This window comes from Ixodes scapularis, unplaced genomic scaffold, assembly GCF_016920785.2.
Source record: "Ixodes scapularis isolate PalLabHiFi unplaced genomic scaffold, ASM1692078v2 PGA_scaffold1__304_contigs__length_218370807, whole genome shotgun sequence".
NCBI lineage: Eukaryota > Metazoa > Arthropoda > Arachnida > Ixodida > Ixodidae > Ixodes > Ixodes scapularis.
This window is the reverse complement of record NW_024609846.1, coordinates 88,143,539-88,163,107: the sequence shown is the minus strand read 5'-3', so window position 1 is coordinate 88,163,107 and position 19,569 is coordinate 88,143,539. Positions and strand designations below refer to the sequence as shown.

The window sequence follows — 19,569 nt, the reverse complement described above, 5'->3', positions numbered from 1 at the left end:
CCTCGCGCAAAGTTATTAATTTCTCCCTTCCTGTGTGTAATTGAGATATATGTAGGTGCATCTTAGATTAGCCTTATCTTATTTTATCAAGACGCACACGTTTCAAAAGCCAAACGCTTCGTTTCTTTCTTCGACAACCAAACCCTTTTCAGCACTATTTCGCGCAGCGCATAAATAATGCGCAAACCTTTTTCTTTTTTGTGTGGAGTCTATAAGGTTAGTCGATACGAACACTGAGACACCAATCACGAAGCAAGAAGCACGAACATGATGGACAACATACTGCCTGGATTATAGACAATATCACTCAAAACCAGAGCGCGGTCAGTAGGAAACGACTGAGATCAGGTTGTTGAGTGTGGATCCGCTTTGGGTCCAGAATAGTCGACTTCGGAGGATGCTTTTGTCACCGTATTTATGTTTTAAATGCGAAAGCATTAACTGTCCCCTGGAGCGAGCCGACGTCATCAGTATGAGTCGCGCCAAACGGCACCTTAAATCCTTTCTCCATGTGAAGCTGTGAAGCGAGCTCCTAGATATGGAACCACGCGAAAAGCCTAAACAACGGCACCTAGTTTCCCGATCCCAAAGGAGCGGAGTAGAGGCTCCGATTGGCCGTCGACGAGGCTCCGATTGGCCGCTGCGCTCCGTTTTCAATGACCGCCACCTTATGGCGCTGCGTGTCCGCGAGGCAGCGGCTCCACGCGCAAGGTCAGCGCGCGCGCTCGGACGTCGACTCAAGTACGAAGCAGACGACAGAGGGGAGCGGAAGAGCGGCGTGCATGCTTTCGCGATTACAACTCATAAGAAGTGCTTATGTGCACCTCGAGAGATCTTGCCAAATGTTTGTGTTGACCGCCGTGAAAACGTACCTACTTTGGCCTCTTTGTTATAAACCTCGGGCTATAAGTATTGTTTTTTCTTTTTGTTGTATTTTGCTTTAATATATACAGCTCTTACTGTATCATCCTTGTGCCTTAAGCTTCAGCATAATACCTTCACCGCAACGTTGCAAACAATAAAAAAATAAAAAAGAACCAATTGAAGCATCGTGATTTTAAAATTAGTGTGATTTATAAAATCAGTGCGGAGGAGTACCTTCCTACCATTTCCTGTGCGCGCTTCACGCAAAGTTCTTACCAAAAACAATATTTTCTCACGGGCCATGTCTGCTCGGACTAGGAGGCCCTGTGTTATTTTTTAGTGTGCTGAAGGATCCTCGGGATGAGTTTCCTTAGAGTTTTCTTTATACTGGAATATATATGTTTCAACAATTCTGTCATAAAGGATATTACACATAAAGGATAAAACAACTGGTGGAGCTTTAGCTGAAACTCGTTCTTTAGGACCGTATGAGGATTGAAAGACGGAGGGTGGGTACACAGGAGAACAGATTGTTTTCCTTACGAGGTCTACCAGGCTTTGCGTAAACCGCACGCAGAAAGAGTTTTTGCGGAACTCAGTGATGGAAGTGGCCCTGTACCCTTTGGGGGAGCTTTTGAAGCAGAGGAAATATTGTTTTGGAGCAGCCACTGGGCGCTTTTACGAAATATGACAAAATCTGTTACCATGGCATCAACGAAAATGTGATTGCATCGCTAAATTATATAATATCTGAAATAGATTGAGGGTTCTTCTTTGATGCTGAACCGTATTACCCATAATATTTTGGAGTAATAATAGGTAAGACGCAAAAGGGAATACACAGTTTTTTTTTTTTTAGAATTATGGCTGAGGTCAGTATAGGTTCCATTTACAAGGGTATCAAGACTAGTTGAATAAGAAGCATAGCTCAACACTTCAGTTGAGCTAAAGCCACTCTTTTGTTCCCCATTTTACAGTCAATAGGTATTTTAGCCTGCAATTATAATTCATGTAAAATGCTGGAAAAAAAATCTGCATATCCGCCAAAACATCTATAAAACAAAAATGCGTTCCCCCAAGTTTTATGTACTCCGAACTCAAGATTCTAATATCATATATCTCAAAAAACCACCGCACACAATTATTACAACAACCTTCATGTGTGCTTTGAATCGTTTGAATCAGAGCTCAGACGAAGTGCCGTGCCCTTTCGGTTGGCTGCTGCACGGGAACTAGATTGAGTACCATATTTATTCAAATAGACACCCGCGTTTTAATGCCTCAGCATTAAGGCTGGTTCACACATTTGCGTAGACCGAGTTGCGCTGCGTTGCGTCGTGCAGCAAAGCGCCTCCCCATTGGCTCGGCGTAAGTGTCGCCAGCTTGACGCAAGCAGTCATAGCGAGGCGCAAGTGGTTGCAGTCGTACTCGAACGCGACTTCGTGAACAAGTCTTTGGAACGATCGTTTTGACGAAATCCCGACGGCGTCTTTCGTTTGTCAGCGTCAGGGAGAGAGAGAGAAGGAGACGGAAAGGGTGACGCGTGCGACGCTCCCATTGATCCGAAGCAGTGACGTCAGCACGCGTCAACCTTCCCCTTGCTCCCAGGCGCTGACAAACTGATGGACACCACGAGGTTTTCGTCAAAACGAGCCCTTTTGTTTACTTCAGTCACGCGCAGAGCTGATTTTGAGCTAGTGTGAAGGCGGCGCCGTTTTGCGGAGCTTTGTGGTGGAATGCGGGCGTGCTGACTGGCCGCTCTGCCGTCGCCGGTTGTGCTTCTCTGTTGGTTTCCGTACTAGCGCTGTGTGGGCTGTGATATGTATGCGTAGTTAAAACGATAGATGCGTATCCCTCCACGAGTGATATGGGTGTGGTTTCCTCCACGAGTGGTATGATTGTGGTTCATTCCACGAATGATATGGATCGCCGTACCCAAGGACGTCGACGTACTCTGACAGACAGATAACTGAAAAGGGGTGAAAAAATTACAGGAAATACCATTGGTGGATTCTTTAGGGGATCCGTTAACATGACCCTTGGGAAACGCAACACACGTCCCCCTTTGGGAAACGCTAACGATGTTCACGTAATGAGGCCAAAAAGAGGCAGCAAGAAAAAGAGGAGGCAAAAGAGAAAGCCAAAAAAGTGAAAGCCGTTTACAACTCCCTGTAACGCCGAATTAGAGCGCAGCTCTTGAGGAGGAGGAGGGAGGGGTATTGGGGGGGTCAACTGACCGGGGGGTCACGTGACCTTGGGGTTCACGTGACCTGGGGTCACGTGACGATGACAATGCCGATGATGTCATCAGTGACGTCACTGGTGACGTCATCAGTGACGACAATGCCGATACCGATGACGTCATTAGTGACGTCACTGATGACGTCACCAGTGATGATGACGATGACGATGCGGATGTCGGTGACGTCATCAGTGACGTCACTGATTACGTTATCAGTGATGGTGACGATGACGATGCGGATGCCAGTGACGACATCAGTGACGTCACTTATGACGCCACCAGTGATGATGATGATGATGCGGATGTCGGTGACGTCATCAGTGACGTCACTGATGACGTCATCAGTGATGATGACGACGCGGATGCCGGTGACGTCATCAGTGACGTCACTGATGACGTCATCAGTGATGATGACGATGCGGATGCCGGTGACGTCATCAGTGATGATGACGTCATCGGGGGGAGGGTCACGTGACCTTGGGGGTCACGTGACCTCAGGGGAGTCACGTGACCTCGGGGGGGAGTCACGTGACCTCAGTGGGGGGGGGGGGGCTCGCGCGGTGCATTATGGGACATTTCCCATAATGCACCGCGCGGTTACGCCGACGCCGACGCCGCTCAAGCCGGAAACGGGCGCCGAAGAGCTGCGCTCTAAAAATGAAAGGGAAGGGGTCAGCGTTTCCCTTTCCCAAAGGGGTACGTGTGTGACGTTTTCACGGATCATGCCAACACATTTCCTAAGAATCCGCCACCGTATCTTCCGTTAATTTTTCACCCTTTCTCGACGCAGACTTTTGTTTTTCGAATTAGAGGCCTACAGTCAACCTACAGTCAAGGCCAGAAAAAGTAAATCTGTACCACTACCCCAGGCAGCACACAGTATTGCGCCAATATTGACGTCGGATCGGAGAAATCGGGCCAATAGCATTCTGATACTGCCAATATTGGCGCTGGATCGTAAAGTTCGGACCAGTATTACAGTGATGTGGCCGATATCGGCGGAATATAACAGGGGTCGGCCAACGCCACGCTGATATAGAGTATCAAGCGCCGTTTTTCGATTATTTGTCGGGTCTAAACCGGCTGTATCGGCTGGTATTAGGAATTCTTGACCGTTTCTAAAACGATACTGAATCGGTCAATCGCGCCGGCCAATCGCGGCGGCCACCGCTGTTGCCACGGGCCGCGCCGAGTGCGCGTCGGGCAATCAGCGGCTGGAATTGGGCTTTTCAGTACGCACAAACGGAAAAAGGAGCTTTTTGTAGTAACCTTTATTGGAGATTAGTACAAAACGAGGGCGCGTGATGTTTTCTAAAAGCTTTAGTTTACAAGGTTTGCGACACAAATAATATTGTTTTTATACGACCATGTGTCAGCGGTGATTTCAGGTAGCGCGTCCCGACCTAGGCACATCCTAACTTCGGCATTCATTCGCGGCGCGTCCGCTTGGGAGTCGGGAGTGGCACCCTTTGAGCCATTCCACCGTATCTCTTTCGCGGCCAAAATGGCCGATTAAAGCCAAAATAGAAGTCGCGTCCAGTTCCTCGAGTGGCCATTGGGGGGAAATGGCGGAGTTGCGATCGCTATTAGCTCGGTTCTCGAGTACGGATCGGTGCCACTTTTTCAGAGCAGGCTCTTCGGCAGTTTCCCAACTGATTGGTCGGTTCTAGTAACGTTGGCTTGGCTCAAGTCCGCTGACACCGCAGCGGCCGCGGCCGTGTTAAACGATATTCGCCCATCTCTGCCCAGAACAGGAGTGATATTGCCGATTCTGGCCCATTTTTAAAGAAAGTGTTAACCGATATGGGCCCAATACTGGGCCGTGGTGCAAAAGATGAAACTGGGTCAATGTTGTGAGCAATATTCCCCTGACGCTGGCCCAGTGTCGGCGTGCTGCCTGGGACTGGGTACAAATTCCGAGTCAATCGCGCTAACCCCTGCGCTCTCCCATGTCAGTCGCTTTTCCCAGCACTCCGGTACAAAGCGGTGAAGTTAGTCTCGCGCGCGCTGGTGTGAAGCCGGGAAGGTTGACGGGAGCGGCGCAAGCGCCACAGTACACAATAGCCACGTTATGCAAGCATGTGACAGACACGATGATAAAGTGATATCATCAGGAGTAAGAGACCCAGGGTCTGTCTTATTGTAATAGCCGCCATCCCTCTATTTCGCGAATTTCTCTGGCGACTTTTAGCTGCCGACATTGCCGACATCGTCTGGAAATTCAAACAATAACGGGGCCAGCGGGGTTGAAGAACAATATCTACACTTAGTTTTATCTAACGTATAAACACAGGTGATGCTACGAGTCGATCGGACCAATTAAGCAGCCTCCAAAGTGCGACATGACGACATTCGTCATCTATCAGTACGTGCTCCTTCATTGGCTACACCAGTCAAGCTTTGCGAATTCCCCTACCTAGACCTGCGCTTTCAGTTTGTATGACTACTGTAAACGACTTAATTTTTGCGAGGACCTAGTTTTTGCGAATTTCGCGGATCGCCTACCATTCGCGTAAAACAGGTCCCGCGAAGAATTCTGGGAAAATGCAAACACATTGGAATCTATAGTGAGATCCCACCGCGTCGCGAAGATTAAAACCCGCGAATTTTTCCAAAACTTCACCTTTGGCATAGATCGCGAAATATTGAGCCCGCGAAAAATAAGTCGTTTACAGCATGTGTTAAAGCCTTCGACTGTGCTCTGACTTTAGATGAAATGAACTCTACAGCGGGTAGAAACTCTGTGGAATAAATATTTGTATAATTTTCCTTTGCTAGTACTCTGAATTATAGGATCGACCAATAATGAAATATTCTTATTTTTTGGTTTGTTCAAGCTCACCTCGGCGCTAGTGGGGCGCAATACTTAAAGAAAAAAAAAATGGCGCTTTGGCTAAGATGCTATATCTTGCGCTTAACGAACGTCTGCTACAGACCTTCGTTAATGACGCAATTTGGCGCTAATGGCGCATCAAAGCACTTTCATCACTGGCCGAACTCCTTCGAACCAATATAAAAAGTCAATCTAATGGAAACGACACGATGTACTAAAACTAGCTTTTTGTGCCTTTGGGGTTAACTTTTTTTTAGATCGTTTTTAACCCTGCCTTGAAGCTATTAAGCTGGAGCCTGAGCCTCACATACGACACTGTAGAGCTATTTAAATGTCTGTTAAAACGAATACTACAAAAAAGTAAAAAAAAAATATTTATGCCTCTTTGTTAACGACGACGGTGGCAGTAAATAGGAAAAGGTTAATGATATATTTTTATTCATGAAAAATAGATAAGAAAATGTATTTTTAAGCTATATGTATTTTTTAGATTCTAAGCAGTACTTAACTTAATTGACCCTGTTTAACTACGCTCACGATGGCCATTATTATTCATGCGCATCGGTATACGGTTAGCGTGTGTTTCACGTCATAAGGCTTATCCGATAGCTTACGTACCAGTCAAATTTAATGCAGTCTTGACCTGGGATGCAAGCGAGTTTGACGTACGCAAAAAAGGACACTTGTTTTTTTGTTTTTTTTATAACGCCGTGCCTAATTATATTTAGATATGATGTCATTTATATCTCAGACACGTGTTAGCATATACATCACGTTAATGCCGCACCACAATGATGCGCCTGGTTACTTGCTACATGGGTGTTTCGTTAGAGTTTTTTCTTGTTTGTTTCGTGCAATTCTCGTCTTCGCATAATATTTCGGTGATCATTATAATAAATAATACAATCCTCTACCAGAATGAACACTGACTCGCCACGGTATGTGATTTCGGGTGATCTAAGTGGACGAGGTGCTTTATTCAAGCTAGGGATGCTGTTTTAAGGTGACACGTGATATTGCGAGAAAAATATAATAAATAATTTGTTATGGTGACGTAGTCTTTTTTTTTTTTCATATACGTTTGTTATTCTCGAGAACGTTGCGCTGAAACCAGCGTTCCCGAGCGACGATGGCGAGTCAAGTCAAAAAGCGACTTATTTACCTGTTTGTCCCGAGAGCAAAATACGCGGTAAATCAGTATTTATGTGCAATGATTCTGTATCTTATGGAGAATCCACAAGAAAGCTAGAAGAAAATAGTTATTGAACGTTCTGAAAACATCGATCTAAAATAACTCAAATATTTAGTCTCTGTACAAGTTAAGAGCAAGAAAAAAAATCTTATTTAAATGGCTGTCTTCATATTCAACCATAAAACGTCAACCAATTGATATGAACGGTAAATTTTAACATCGTGGACCACCGAGACAAAAATTAGTATAAAATAAAAATTACTCTTTTAAAACAGTAATTGGTCTAAATATATTTAAAAAAATATTATAATTTCACCGAGTTTAGAGCAAGACATAATTAATTACATTATACTCAACTACTCGAAACATTTCATCTTGAAATAGCTGGTGTTTGAAGCAAGAGGTGGGTGATTGTTTTATGTCATTGTTAATTCGCACCGGTTCAGTTTTGACGACAATCTGAAATTGAGACGAAATGTCTTGGAGTATCAAGTTTGCGATTTTTGTAAAACATAAATAAGTCAAGCCAAAATAATATTTTCTAATAAAATTATTTTATAATTGTATCTTGAAGTTGAACAAAAACTAGGAATTTAAAAAAAGTGAACAATTTTTAAACAACAACCGAAATTATGAGAAAGAAAATATTTTTTGCCTTTTCCAACAGGTGACACTTTGGAAGTGTTTCACATAAAACGTTCGACTTGTAATTTTTCTAAAGCGCAGTTTCGTTCATTTTAGGATTTGAACTACCACATATACATATTTCTAAAAAATCAAAGGACGTCACGCCGACCCCGACAAGTTTAGTCTAATTCAAAGAAAATCAGTTATTTACATATTTCTTGATTTGTTTATAGTTCCAGTATTTTATATACCTAAACGCCAAGGCACGAGGTACATACAACAGAAAATAGACGAAACAGATCTTAACAGTGCAATGCAGGCAACTACTCGACTGCGAAATGCTTAGGTAGCTCGTCGTTAAAAAGGGTTAGTGCTACTGAACTGATAACACTTTTAGCTGGTTTGTTCCATTCGGTTATTGCGTTAGGGAAGAAGGATGCCTTAAGCAAAGAAGTTCTACACAATGGTTATATGATGGTTAGATCGTGTTTTTTTTTTTGTTTTGTTTTGTTTTTTTGAAAGCGTAGCTTCGTTCATTGCCGAGTAATGATTCGATCATTACAAAAAGAATAGAGTTGTCATGACTGCAAATGTACTGTCGATCATTTTACCAATTCAAGGACGGCGGCATATTGAACTGCAAAGACGCACTTCAAATAAGTCGTCCATTTTATACAAGCGCTCTCTTACCGGAGTTGAGAATATCATATGATTAGTCCCGGGTCGCCCTTTATCCATGCAGCTACTCCTTTGTCCTTGGCAGTGATAGAATAAGACAGATCCCCCCCATCTTCCCCCCTCCCCACTTCCACAACCTCAGTGAAACAAACTTGTCAGCGAGAAAGGAAACAATATTGCCTATCTTGCTTACAAGTTTGTTTTACTGAAATAAATGCCACATCCGTCCACTGTGGTATTTCTTCTTCTGACTAAACGTAGGTGGACGTCAGCTTATTCAGACAATTCGTCATTCCTTTTTATCTTTTGGTATAGATAACATCATTTTATCAAAATTTCGTATCTTCTTCACTTAACCATCGTCATATTCTGGCTGAGATTCAGCTTACTGCAATGCCTAGTTTACTTATGCGGGATAGTAAACCGCGTTTCGGTTGTCGAACACGGCGTATCAAACACTGGATTAATCCGAAATAGGCAGATGAATGAACCGTACTGATCGAACGAAACAACTGCTGCGAAGCCGCCGAAGGGCAATATCTAAGGTGGCGTCGGGATTCGAACTCCGGTATTCCTAATTACCGTTCAGATATGGTAAACAGACAAGATTATACAGGGTGTTTATTCTCATACATTACAAATCGGTTTAAAAAAATAGAGTGAAAGATATACTAATGCGCTAAGTGTAGTGGGGACATAGCCTAGGGAGCTAATCGAATAATTACGTAAATATGTTAATTTACATCTCGTTTAAATGAGGAACTTGCCGTATTCGAAAACAACTTGATCAGTGATATTTAGAAGAACTGAGCATGTGGGAAGTGCAGTTGTGCGCTAAAGTTGCCACTCGCGCCACGGGCGCAAGGCTGGGGTTAGAAAACGCGGATGATAAAAGACGGAAAAAACGCGCGGGCGCGTTATCGTACCGGTAGCCTTGCTCCCGATGCACGAAGGGTAATTTTAGATCTCCAACGTGCTTCCAACGTGCTCCATGTCTTTCTAATATTGGTTGATTTAGTGATTTTGATGACGTTCATCAAGTTTCTAATTATAACCGTATGTTAATTTTCAAAAATGAAAACGTTGATTAACATATTCTATTTAATTAGCCCACCGATCGTTACGGCCAGTGGTCACGAAACCGCGTTAGTGTACCTTTCACATGAAAAAAAAAGTTTCAAGTTAAAAAAAGACAAGGCCTGTATATTCTCGAAGCCTTTATCAGGCAGCGCGAAGTCAGGCTGGAAGCGTCACCGTCATATTAGGAAACGAAAGGCAAGATCAATTGAGCAATGGGCTATGAATGCAAAACTATCCGTGCGAGTGGTCAATATGCTAGGTCTAACTTTGTACGATTGATTTTCCACGTGCTGTCTTGGGACGTGCAGTATCAGGTGCATGTATGCGACATATTTTAAGTGCCACCATTACGCGTCGCCTCAATCTCAAAGAAACACAAATATTGACTTCTAGATTTTCCATGAGCGAAATTCATCCTCTCTTTGGGAAACTTCTGCCAGCTAGCCTGCTTGCGAACACATCGTGGCTTAGTAAAATGTTGTAATGCATTAACGTTAGAAGGCTCGTTTTGACGAAAACCCGGCAATGTGTCTCGTTTGCCAGCGCCAGGAAGAGGGGAAGAAGGAAGGGCAGAGGGTAATGCGTGCGACGCTCCCATTGGTCCAAAGCGCTGACGTAGGCACGCGTCAACCTCTCCCTTTTTTTCCGGCGCTGACAAACTTATAGACACCGCCGGGTTTTCGTGAAAACGAGCCCTTTCGCTTTCGTCAAGTCACGCACACAGCTGGCGCGGAGCCAGGCAGGAGGCGCGGAACATCTCCTAGATGATAAAGCCGTAGTGATGAATGAGATAGCGTCATCAGAGAAGACCAACGCTGAACACAGATTGGAAACGAGTGCTGCGTCAACACTCTGCTTCGAGTAAAGTTTGAGTCAAACGTTGATGCAATCGTTTTGTCTAATCTTTGCGCAGCGTTGGCCTTTGCTGATGACGCCATCTCAGTCAGCACTGCAGCTTTGTTTTCTAGTAGGTGTTGCGCCACGGCGCGGTGGAATGCGGGCGTGCTCAGTTGTCCCTCTGCCGTCGCCGATTGTTCTTCGCTCTGGGTCCCCGTAGTAGCGGTGCGTGGGGTATGATGTGTGTGTACACTTAAAACGATGGATGCGGTTCCCTCCACGAGTGATATGGATGCGGTTACCTCCACGAGTGGTATAGATGTGGTTCTTTCTACGAGGAATATGGAGGACCGCATTCAAGGGTTTTGACGTAATCTGACAGGCAGAGTACAAAAAAAAAAGGGTTAAAAAAAGTTACAGGAAGATTCATTGGTGGATTTTAAGGAATCCGTTTGCATAACCCTTGGGAAGCGCCGCACATGTCCCCCTTTGAAAACGCTTACACCGACCCCGTAACGAGACCAAAAAAGACAGCAAAAATAGAGGAAGCAAAAAAAAAAAGTAAAAGCTAGAGAGAAATTTTAACGGGAAAAGTTAAGGGGTGAGAGTTAGCGTTTCCCGAAGGGGGACGTTAGTGGCGTTTCCAAGGGTCAAGCAAACTCATTCTCTAAGAATCCACCAATAAATCTTCCTGTCATTTTCGTTACCTGCTTAAGAGCAAGAAATCTTAAGGGGAGGCGACTAAACTTGGGTTTCAGCCAAGTCTTAAGACGTATTAACATAAAAAAACAACTGCAACATGTTTTCGGTCGAGGTTGACGTTAAACGCACCACTTATTTTGTTATTCTCCAACGGTGTTCTTGAAGGTCCCGGAAATTGTTCCTGTAATACTCCGTAACAGTGTGGAAGCCATTTGATAAACATTTAGATGAAGATGGTGTTAATCAATTTATAAGTGTATGAAAACTCGACAATGTCGTTGAAGCAAAAAATGACAGACGTTTACAACTCTCTGTAATGCCGAATCAGGGCGCAGCTCTTGAGTAGAAGGAGGAGAAAGTACGGAGGGGAGGGTATGCTCCTTCTCCCCTTCCGCAACCTCCACTCCTCCTTGCTCGCTGCCCTCCCATTTAGCGGGAAATCTTCGCTAAACTTAGAGACAAAGGTTTTTTGTTAAATTTAGTAGAAAACTTTCCGGCAAACTTTATCGGTAACAGTTCCCCGCTAAATTGAGCGGAAAAAGTTTTCCGCTAGACCTACCGGGAAAAGTTTCCCGCCAAATCTAGCGGGTAAATGTTCCCATAATCCAACATGCGGTTACGCCCGCTTGCATTATTCCCATGACGCTACGCGCGCGGTTATGCCGACGCCGATGGCGACGCCGCTCAAGAAGGAAACGACCGCCTAAAAGGTGCACTCTAAACGAAAAAAAAAAAAAAAAATTATTTCTACATGTTACGCTGAAATATAAAGGACCTTCACATCAGGCGCTGAAGCTAGTTTGAACGATGCCCAGTAATACCGAACTGGGACCACGCAGAGCTTCAAATCTCCTATTGTCAGATTAATTTGACTGCACGCCCTTAGCAATATTTATGTAAAAGAGAGTCTACCGATGAAATATATATACACATAAACCAAATCAGTCGAAGAAATGTATGAAACATTATATTCAGTTTAATTACATCGAATAGAAACATTGGCGCTTTACGTTAATTTGCCGAGTCACTAAGGCATATGACCAACGGCCCAGAGTCTCAATGAGTGAGACATATAACCTTAACATAATAAATGCAGTCCGTATGATTGTAGGTATAGCTACAGAACGTGACAGGGCTAGAAAAAGCAAGCAATTGTCAGGTTTTTTTTTCTTTTGCAACTGTAAGATTGTCATCAACGTACACTGTCCGTGTTGTGCAATTTTATTATTTTGGCAAAAGACCTTAGGCGATTAAATTTGGTGCTCGCAATTAGGGGCAACTCCACTTGTACAAACAGCGAAAAGGCGCATATGTCGTGTTTGCACTAACTCTGTTGCGCAGTGTACGTGAGAAGTAAGCAAATAAGATATTTATGTCTTTTCCTTTCTTTTTTGTGTCATAAATTCTTGCCTTTAATATTCTTGGACAAGCTTCGCATCGACTGTTTCTTATGGATAAGCGTACCTGGTGACGTAGAGATGAAAACTAACATTAGTCGGCGAGGTTAAAACAAAAATTTCTTGCGCAGGTGAGCTTCTTCTCAACGAGTCCCGAGCTGAGCAACAAGCAGCGCTTCGAGTACTTCCTGCGCACTGTACCGTCGGACACGAACCAAGCGCACGCCATGGTGGAAATCGTCAAGCTGCTCAAGTGGACCTACGTGTCCATCTTGTACGAGGAGTCCAATTATGGCCTCAAGGTGAGGACCTGCACCATATGCCACTCTCGAAACACGCAGAACTGGAGAGCTCTATTCCTTTCATCCCCTGGGGGAGGGGGGGGGGGGGTATGTCGTGGAGGTGAGGGAGGTGTTGTTCTTGCAGGGGTTGCAAACTGTTTCTACTAAAAAGGGAATAAAGAAATTACAAGAGAGTAAAAAGAAGAAACAGGAGGACGAAAAGTGTAAAAGAAATGGCAGTTAGGATGATTGTGACCAATGTATAGAACACGAGCACAGATACACACACACAGATGCGCCTGCTTGACTCGAATGCGGCAGGGTCTTCTGCTCATAGCAGGACACATAACCGGGAAGGACCGTTACAGTCTGTCGGATAGGCCGGTAGAGGTCAGGAAGTGGAGTAGTCGGTCAAATTTACGGCGTCGGCGTACACATCCAGTAGGAAATATATTATCTGCTGTTTACGGCGCTGTGATATCCTCACAATCTTCACAATGAAGCAGCAGATGCTGAATCGTTTCTTCTTCATTGCACGTTGTACACAATGGGCTGTCCGCCACACCAATTTTATGTAGAAAATATTTAGTAAATGCACTATTGGTGCGTAAACGCATTAGAAGGGTGTTTGCACGAGGAAATCCCTTGGTGATGCAGGGCTGGTTTGCCGTTCGGCTAGTAGGAGCGAGGTCTTCGATGTGTGCCTTCACCAGGCAAAGCGAGTCCTTAAAATTAACAGGACTTTGTATTGATGTGACTTGATTATGTGCATCTCCCACTAGTTGGTCAGCTTCGGTGTTCCCTGGAACTCCAACATGTGAAGGTACTTATTGAAACCGCACTCGGAGGTTTTTTCCTGAGTGGGGTTTTAGTAGATTTAAAAATTTTCTAACTTGTTAGTCACGTAATCCTGGTGACGCAAGCCTTCTGAGGGATGTGCTGGAATCGGTTCTAACAACAGCTAGTTATTTATTCCAGTCTGCGTTGGTTTCAGGAAGTATAGACAGAACACTCTTGATGGCCTCTATTTCAGCGGATGTTGACGACACCAATTTATCAGATCGACCACTCAATTCAATTTTCATGGCTAGGATGACAAAACCGGCTGTTGCGCTTTGTTGGGCTTGGTGCAGTGAGGCGTCGGTGTAAAGTCGAAGAGCTCTTGTGCACCGCAGATCGAGAGATTGTTCAGCGATTCTTCGAAAAACGATGTTTGTGGTGTCCTTTTTTTTTTCGAATGCCTGGTAGATAAATCTTCCTGATACTCAAACGGGTACTGGCGCCAGGGGGAATTTTTCATGTATTCTGGTAGTTTCGTGCTACGAAGAGATGAGCCTAAAGTAATAGCGGCGAGATGTTTGTGGCGCCCTCCTATGGTTCCCTTTCGTGACGTCATTACCTTGCAAAGAACAAGCTCGATGGTGTTTGTAACTTGCATGGTGGAAGCTTGAAATCATTGCGCTCTCAAAGCGGCACTGCCAACACCGTCAAAATTAAAGTTCTCGTATTCTTCTTATTTCCGCCGATAAGAAATCCTTTGCTGACATCATAGTCAAAATTCGGCCGATCGTGGAAAGCCGACCACAGCGACGCTTTCGATCGCGGACGTCGCCAATAATGTTCGTAAAAGGTGGTTGTATCTAAACTCAATTCTCGCTTCTGAGCGAGGTAAAAGGGCAGTTCCTGTTTTTTTACTTATGCCGTCGTATGAACTGTTGCATAAGGGTTTTTGTAATACGGAGAAGTAGAGGCAAAGTATTGCCCTCGGCGTCGGAGATGGAAGTAATGAAATTACTGTAATTGAATTACAGTAATTAAATTACTTTTTAGAGTAATATGTAATGTATCTCATGACCTTTTGATGCAGGTAATTTAGTAATGTACTCAATTTTCTTAGTGGCGGTAATTGTAATTAAAATCGTAATTACTTCTTGGATATTTCAGTCATGTTTATTTGATTTGCCCGGTAATGAACAAAAACAAATCAGTTCTTGCATTTGCCAAAAAAAAAAAAGCGTCTCTAAAAAAAATTACGCAAAAGAGACGACAAATGTGGTTTTCGTTTGTGGCCGCTGACTCGTGTGACGGTCGGACTGGGTGCCTTTATGTGGGCGTTGCTTGAAGGCACTCTCGGTCGGACTAGAGGCAGTGTTGGGTAAAGTACATCTAAAAAGTACTTCAAGTAAAGTACAAAGTAAATGATATGTGATGTACTTCAAGTAATGTAGTAAGTACACTGGGTGCAATGTACTTGAAGTAAAGTACGATAAATACAATGTACTTTCAAAGTAAAGTACAAGCATTTTAACACAATCTTTCATGATGCTCATTCATTCTCCTATACAGTGATTTTTAAATGGTATACGTTCCCAGAGGTAATTAGGGGTGCATTACCCATTTTCAAAAAAAGAACCGAATATTCAATAAAGTTAAGTGGCCACAAAATAGTTATTTTCAGGAATGTAGCCAAATTCAGAAGTCCCTCTTCTGAACTTGGCGCGCTTGCACTGGGTTGTTGCACCCAAAGGGGTTAAATTTACTAGCAGAGAGCATGACGTCAGCCTCGTAGCTTCAGTAAACAATTTTCTCATAAAAGAATGTCCGCTCCTCAAAAAAAAAACAAAAAAAAACAGTGAGTGTGCAAGCGACCTGGTGATAATTAATCATAACGTGACTCCTGAGATTGGGGTGCGAAAAAATTAAGAAACTTTCAAGTCGAACGAAAAGACAAAAGAGAATGTCTCAAAACATTGCGATGTATGTTCCCCTCTGCTGTCTTTTTCTTCGACTTGAAAGTTTAATTTTTCCGCACCACAGTCTCAGGTTATACATTTTAATTAAAATTACTCTCCTAATATTTTAGACCTCCTTGCTCGCACTGACCGTCCAAAAAGTAGCGAGAGCTCAAAAAGCTACGGGAAAGCCGCCCCCAGAACAAACGGAGCGATGCTTCGTCTGCTCACGTTTCTGGATAGAGTAGAATATCCCTCCAGGTATTTGTTCGGAGTTGACAAAGCATCATTTCATGATACAAATTTAACAACACCAAATTTGAAGAATGTACTTTGAAGTCGGGAATTGTACCTTCCTCGGAAAGTACCGGAAAAGAATACTTTAAGTAAAGTACAAGTACATACCCAGAGAATGTACTTCAAGTAAAGTACAAGTTTCCCAAATCTACTTGAAGTCTGTTTGAAGTAGTACTCCAAGTACAATGTATTTAAAGTGCTCCCCAGCACTGACTAGAGGGTCGTGCCACCTAAATCTTCTTGGGTTTTTTGTTGCTGTGACCAAGAATAGGCTTTCCCAAACATGGCTTTTTTCCCCGCTGAAGATTATCTTGCCCCAAAGTTCGCACAAAGAAGACACAACCCACAAGAATAATCAATAAGAAGGTAATCCTAACTCAGACGCATCCGGGAATCGACAAAGTGCGCAGTAGGTATTTCAGAAAAACGTGAACCCACAACACAGACAGACGCAAGGTCAGTCGGTTCGGTTTGGGAAGGCGTGTTGGTTCGCCTTACCTGTCTGGTTTTGCACCTTGGCTTGGTGTAGGGTTCACAGTTGGGGCGGCGCAGAAAAGCTCACCGGAGAAAAGCTCACCGCAGAAAAGCTCTGCGCAAAACCGGCTGATACGGAGATAAGCTTCGCATCCACGCTTTTCTCCGGTGATCTTTTCTTTGGGATTCGATGGTTGTGACTTCGCAAATGCAGAGCAGAGTGCGTTCTTTCTTTTTGTTTAATTCCTTCTTTAAAATACATGAAACGGTAATTTGAAAGTAATTTCATTGCTTTTATGCGGTAATTTGTAGTTGTAATTCGTTACTTTCATGTAGTGGTAACTTGTAAAGTAATTTAATTACATTTCAGTCATTTCGAGAAAAAGTAATTAGTAATGTAATTTAATTACAATAAATGAGTAATTTGGTCACCTCTGCTCGGCGTACACTTTTACTTTTTATGCTGCTCGAGGGACGCCCAGTGCCTTACTGATGTCTTATCGTTAAATGCGTTCAAGACGTAACATTTGGGTATTCGAAAGTCGAGTGTATGAAATCGAGTACCGCGTACGTCCCATCACAACAGTTTCATGTAAACGTAGAATTGAAGATGGTGAAATTCTCCCATGGATGACCGCCGATGTGACAGACTGCGCTTGTAAATTTACTTAACATTGTGGCAATGGCATCTTCTTGTGGTTTTCCTTGAAGCCTCGCGTCGAGAGTTGCTCCCAGAAAACGATATGTCCTGACCCGACGAATATTTGTAGTATTTAAATATATATCAATATCCGGGTATGATCGCTTTCGAACACGTGCAAAAAACACGTAGGCTGTCTTTCTTACCGAAACTTGAAATCCGACTGTAGCCAGATACAGTTGAACAGACGTCATGGCTGGTTGCAATGATGGATGAAGCACATCGCGTCTCAACTGGCCGGCGTATAGGAAGACATCATCCGCGTAGATGGAAACGTTGATTGCTAGCGGTCCACGTGTTATTGCTTTTGGCAGTTAAGCCATGGCGTGAATAGTACAGGGCGTATTGTTTAATTGGCCAGAAAGGTCTAAATGCAGCCCGTGATTCCTATAGTACTAAGCCGCTGAAGTATACCTGCATTATTTAGTGACGAGAGCTTTCTTGACGTCGAAAAATACCGCAAGTGTAGTTTGCCGCTGAACTCTAGTATCTCCTACGCTGCTGACTAGGTCAAGAAAATTGTCTGTCGCAGAGAGAGCCTAACAAAAAAACGTTCAGCCTTTCCACCCTCGTGAAGAACGAAGACCAGCGGAGCTGTACTCGGTACACTGCCGCAACGCGCACGCGCCCGTTTCCCGCTTCTTCTCGTCCGACACGCCGCCGATCGTGGATACGTCTCCGGCGACCCAGAGTCAGGTCGCACACAGCTCACGTGACGCCAAACGGGAAATCTACGAACTCCCTCCGAAACATCGCCGTCGCGCCCGGGGACTGTTCAGCCGGCGTGGAGTGCAGTCGTCGCCGGTCCTCCCGCTTGCGCTTAGACGATTGTCGTCTGTGGCGTTGGTCCGCCGGCGCCCTTTACATCGCTGGTTCTGTTCTTGGAGGCGGCTTTCCAGGCGAGCGATGTGCTCTTCTTTGGCAAGGGAATCTGAAGCGCTCGATGCAGTGGAAGTCGAGGCGACAGCGCTTTGCGGCGGTTACAGACCCATTCGCGCTGCTGCGTACGTCGCCGCTCCTTCCGCAGCCAGTCTTCTTTCCCCGAAAGGGCACGCGGCTGATCCATCCTGAGTCCAAACCGAAACTGATAAGAGCGTAGGAAACAGCGCGCAAAACAGACGAGGACGAAGAAACACACTTGACGAGCGCTGCGCTCGTTACGTGTGCTTCTTCTTTGTCGTTGTCTGTTTTTCGCGCAGTTTCCTACGATGAATTCCCACCAACGCACCGCCCAACTATCCATTCTTTTATGATATTTGGAAAGGTTGGCGCCGTCTACCAGCGACGGCGGCAACCATACTGGTTGTGTGCTTGCCGCCGTCGCTTAAAGATGGCGGTAGCTGTCCAAGGGCGTTTTTGTCGACAAGTGTTTTGTACCGGACACGATCCTCGGGAACCTAGCCCTTAACAGCTGCGCTGTAAAACTCTCATCTTGTTTGGTCGCAAGTTATGTTTATCCAGAAACCATATCAACCTTTTTTTTCGATCATGCGTTCCATTAATTTGACAACGGATGAGATCAAAGCCACGGATCTATATGAGCATGGGTCATATAATGGCTTCCCAGGCTTCAGGATTTGTATGATAATGGACAGTTTCCACTCTTCGGGGACCTTTCCCGTTTTTGAGAGGAAGCAAAGCAATTGCAACACTCTAATCAAGCATACAATGGTTACATTTTGAAGAGCCTGGTAGGATATGCCCTGTCGTCCTGTAGCACTGTGTCGTCGACATCGGTGCAATGCTGTTGTCAATTCTTATTTAGTGAAAGCATCGTCCATGGCATTGCGGGCTGTATTTGTGGTGGGTGCTACCGGTAATACGGTACGTTCGCCCTCGTACGTATAAGCAAACTTGTCTGCGAGTTCTTTAAATGGTTTAGCCTGAGCGAGTGCGAGAGTTTCAAAAGGTCGAATGGGACGCCTATCTCCGGGGGTCGGATAACCTTAAAGTTTTTGGTTCTAGGTGTGTGTGTGCTAAATTCTTCACAGAAGGACCACCTCTTTGACCGCCGTAAGTGATTGGCATAGCTTCAAAGTGTAGCGGGGATACGATTAAATTCCGTTCGGTTGGACGAACCTGGGTGACGTCTCAGACGACACTAAGCTCTCTCTTCGACGAGTCGTCGAAGAGCTTCGATGGTGTCCGGGGCAATTTTCTAAGAAAGCTTAAGGGTGGAATTATTAGATGTCACATCTAGACCAGAAAAAATAGAGGGTGGCCTGTAGAAAGTTGGCGCACCTGTGTTGGCTACCGAAAGTTTACTTACCACAAAATAATTGTTGCTGTCTTTGACCTCAGTTGTCTATTGATTCGCTTCCCCAAAGCACATGGTGTCCGTTAAAATCACCACATACTGTCAAAGCAGGTTTATGGTGCGTGCATCAATCCTGCAAAGCGCTCATCATGCCGGAGTCTCTGCCTGGTCTGACGTGGATAGACATAAATGTGTTGGTAGATTTATTAAATGATATTTTTACGGCAACGAATTCAGCATCAGCACTATTCAAAGAGTCAGTTGCAATTTGACACTGAGCCTAACTGTTGGCGAATATAAAATGCAGCACTATCATGGAAATATTGTGATTGAAGGATTGCAATAGTCATTGTATCTTGATACTGAACGGTCATCT

At 44.4% G+C, this 19,569-nt stretch overlaps 1 protein-coding gene across 1 annotated transcript in view; it reads left to right on the top strand.

Moving 5' to 3' along the window:
* LOC8039230 (metabotropic glutamate receptor 6) overlaps positions 1–19,569 on the top strand; it is a 223,672-nt gene that overhangs the window by 163,879 nt on the left and 40,224 nt on the right. Inside the window, exon 3 of the mRNA XM_029972728.3 lies at positions 12,584–12,754. Coding sequence (XP_029828588.2) covers positions 12,584–12,754 — 171 coding nt within the window. The remainder of the gene's footprint in view (positions 1–12,583; positions 12,755–19,569) is intronic.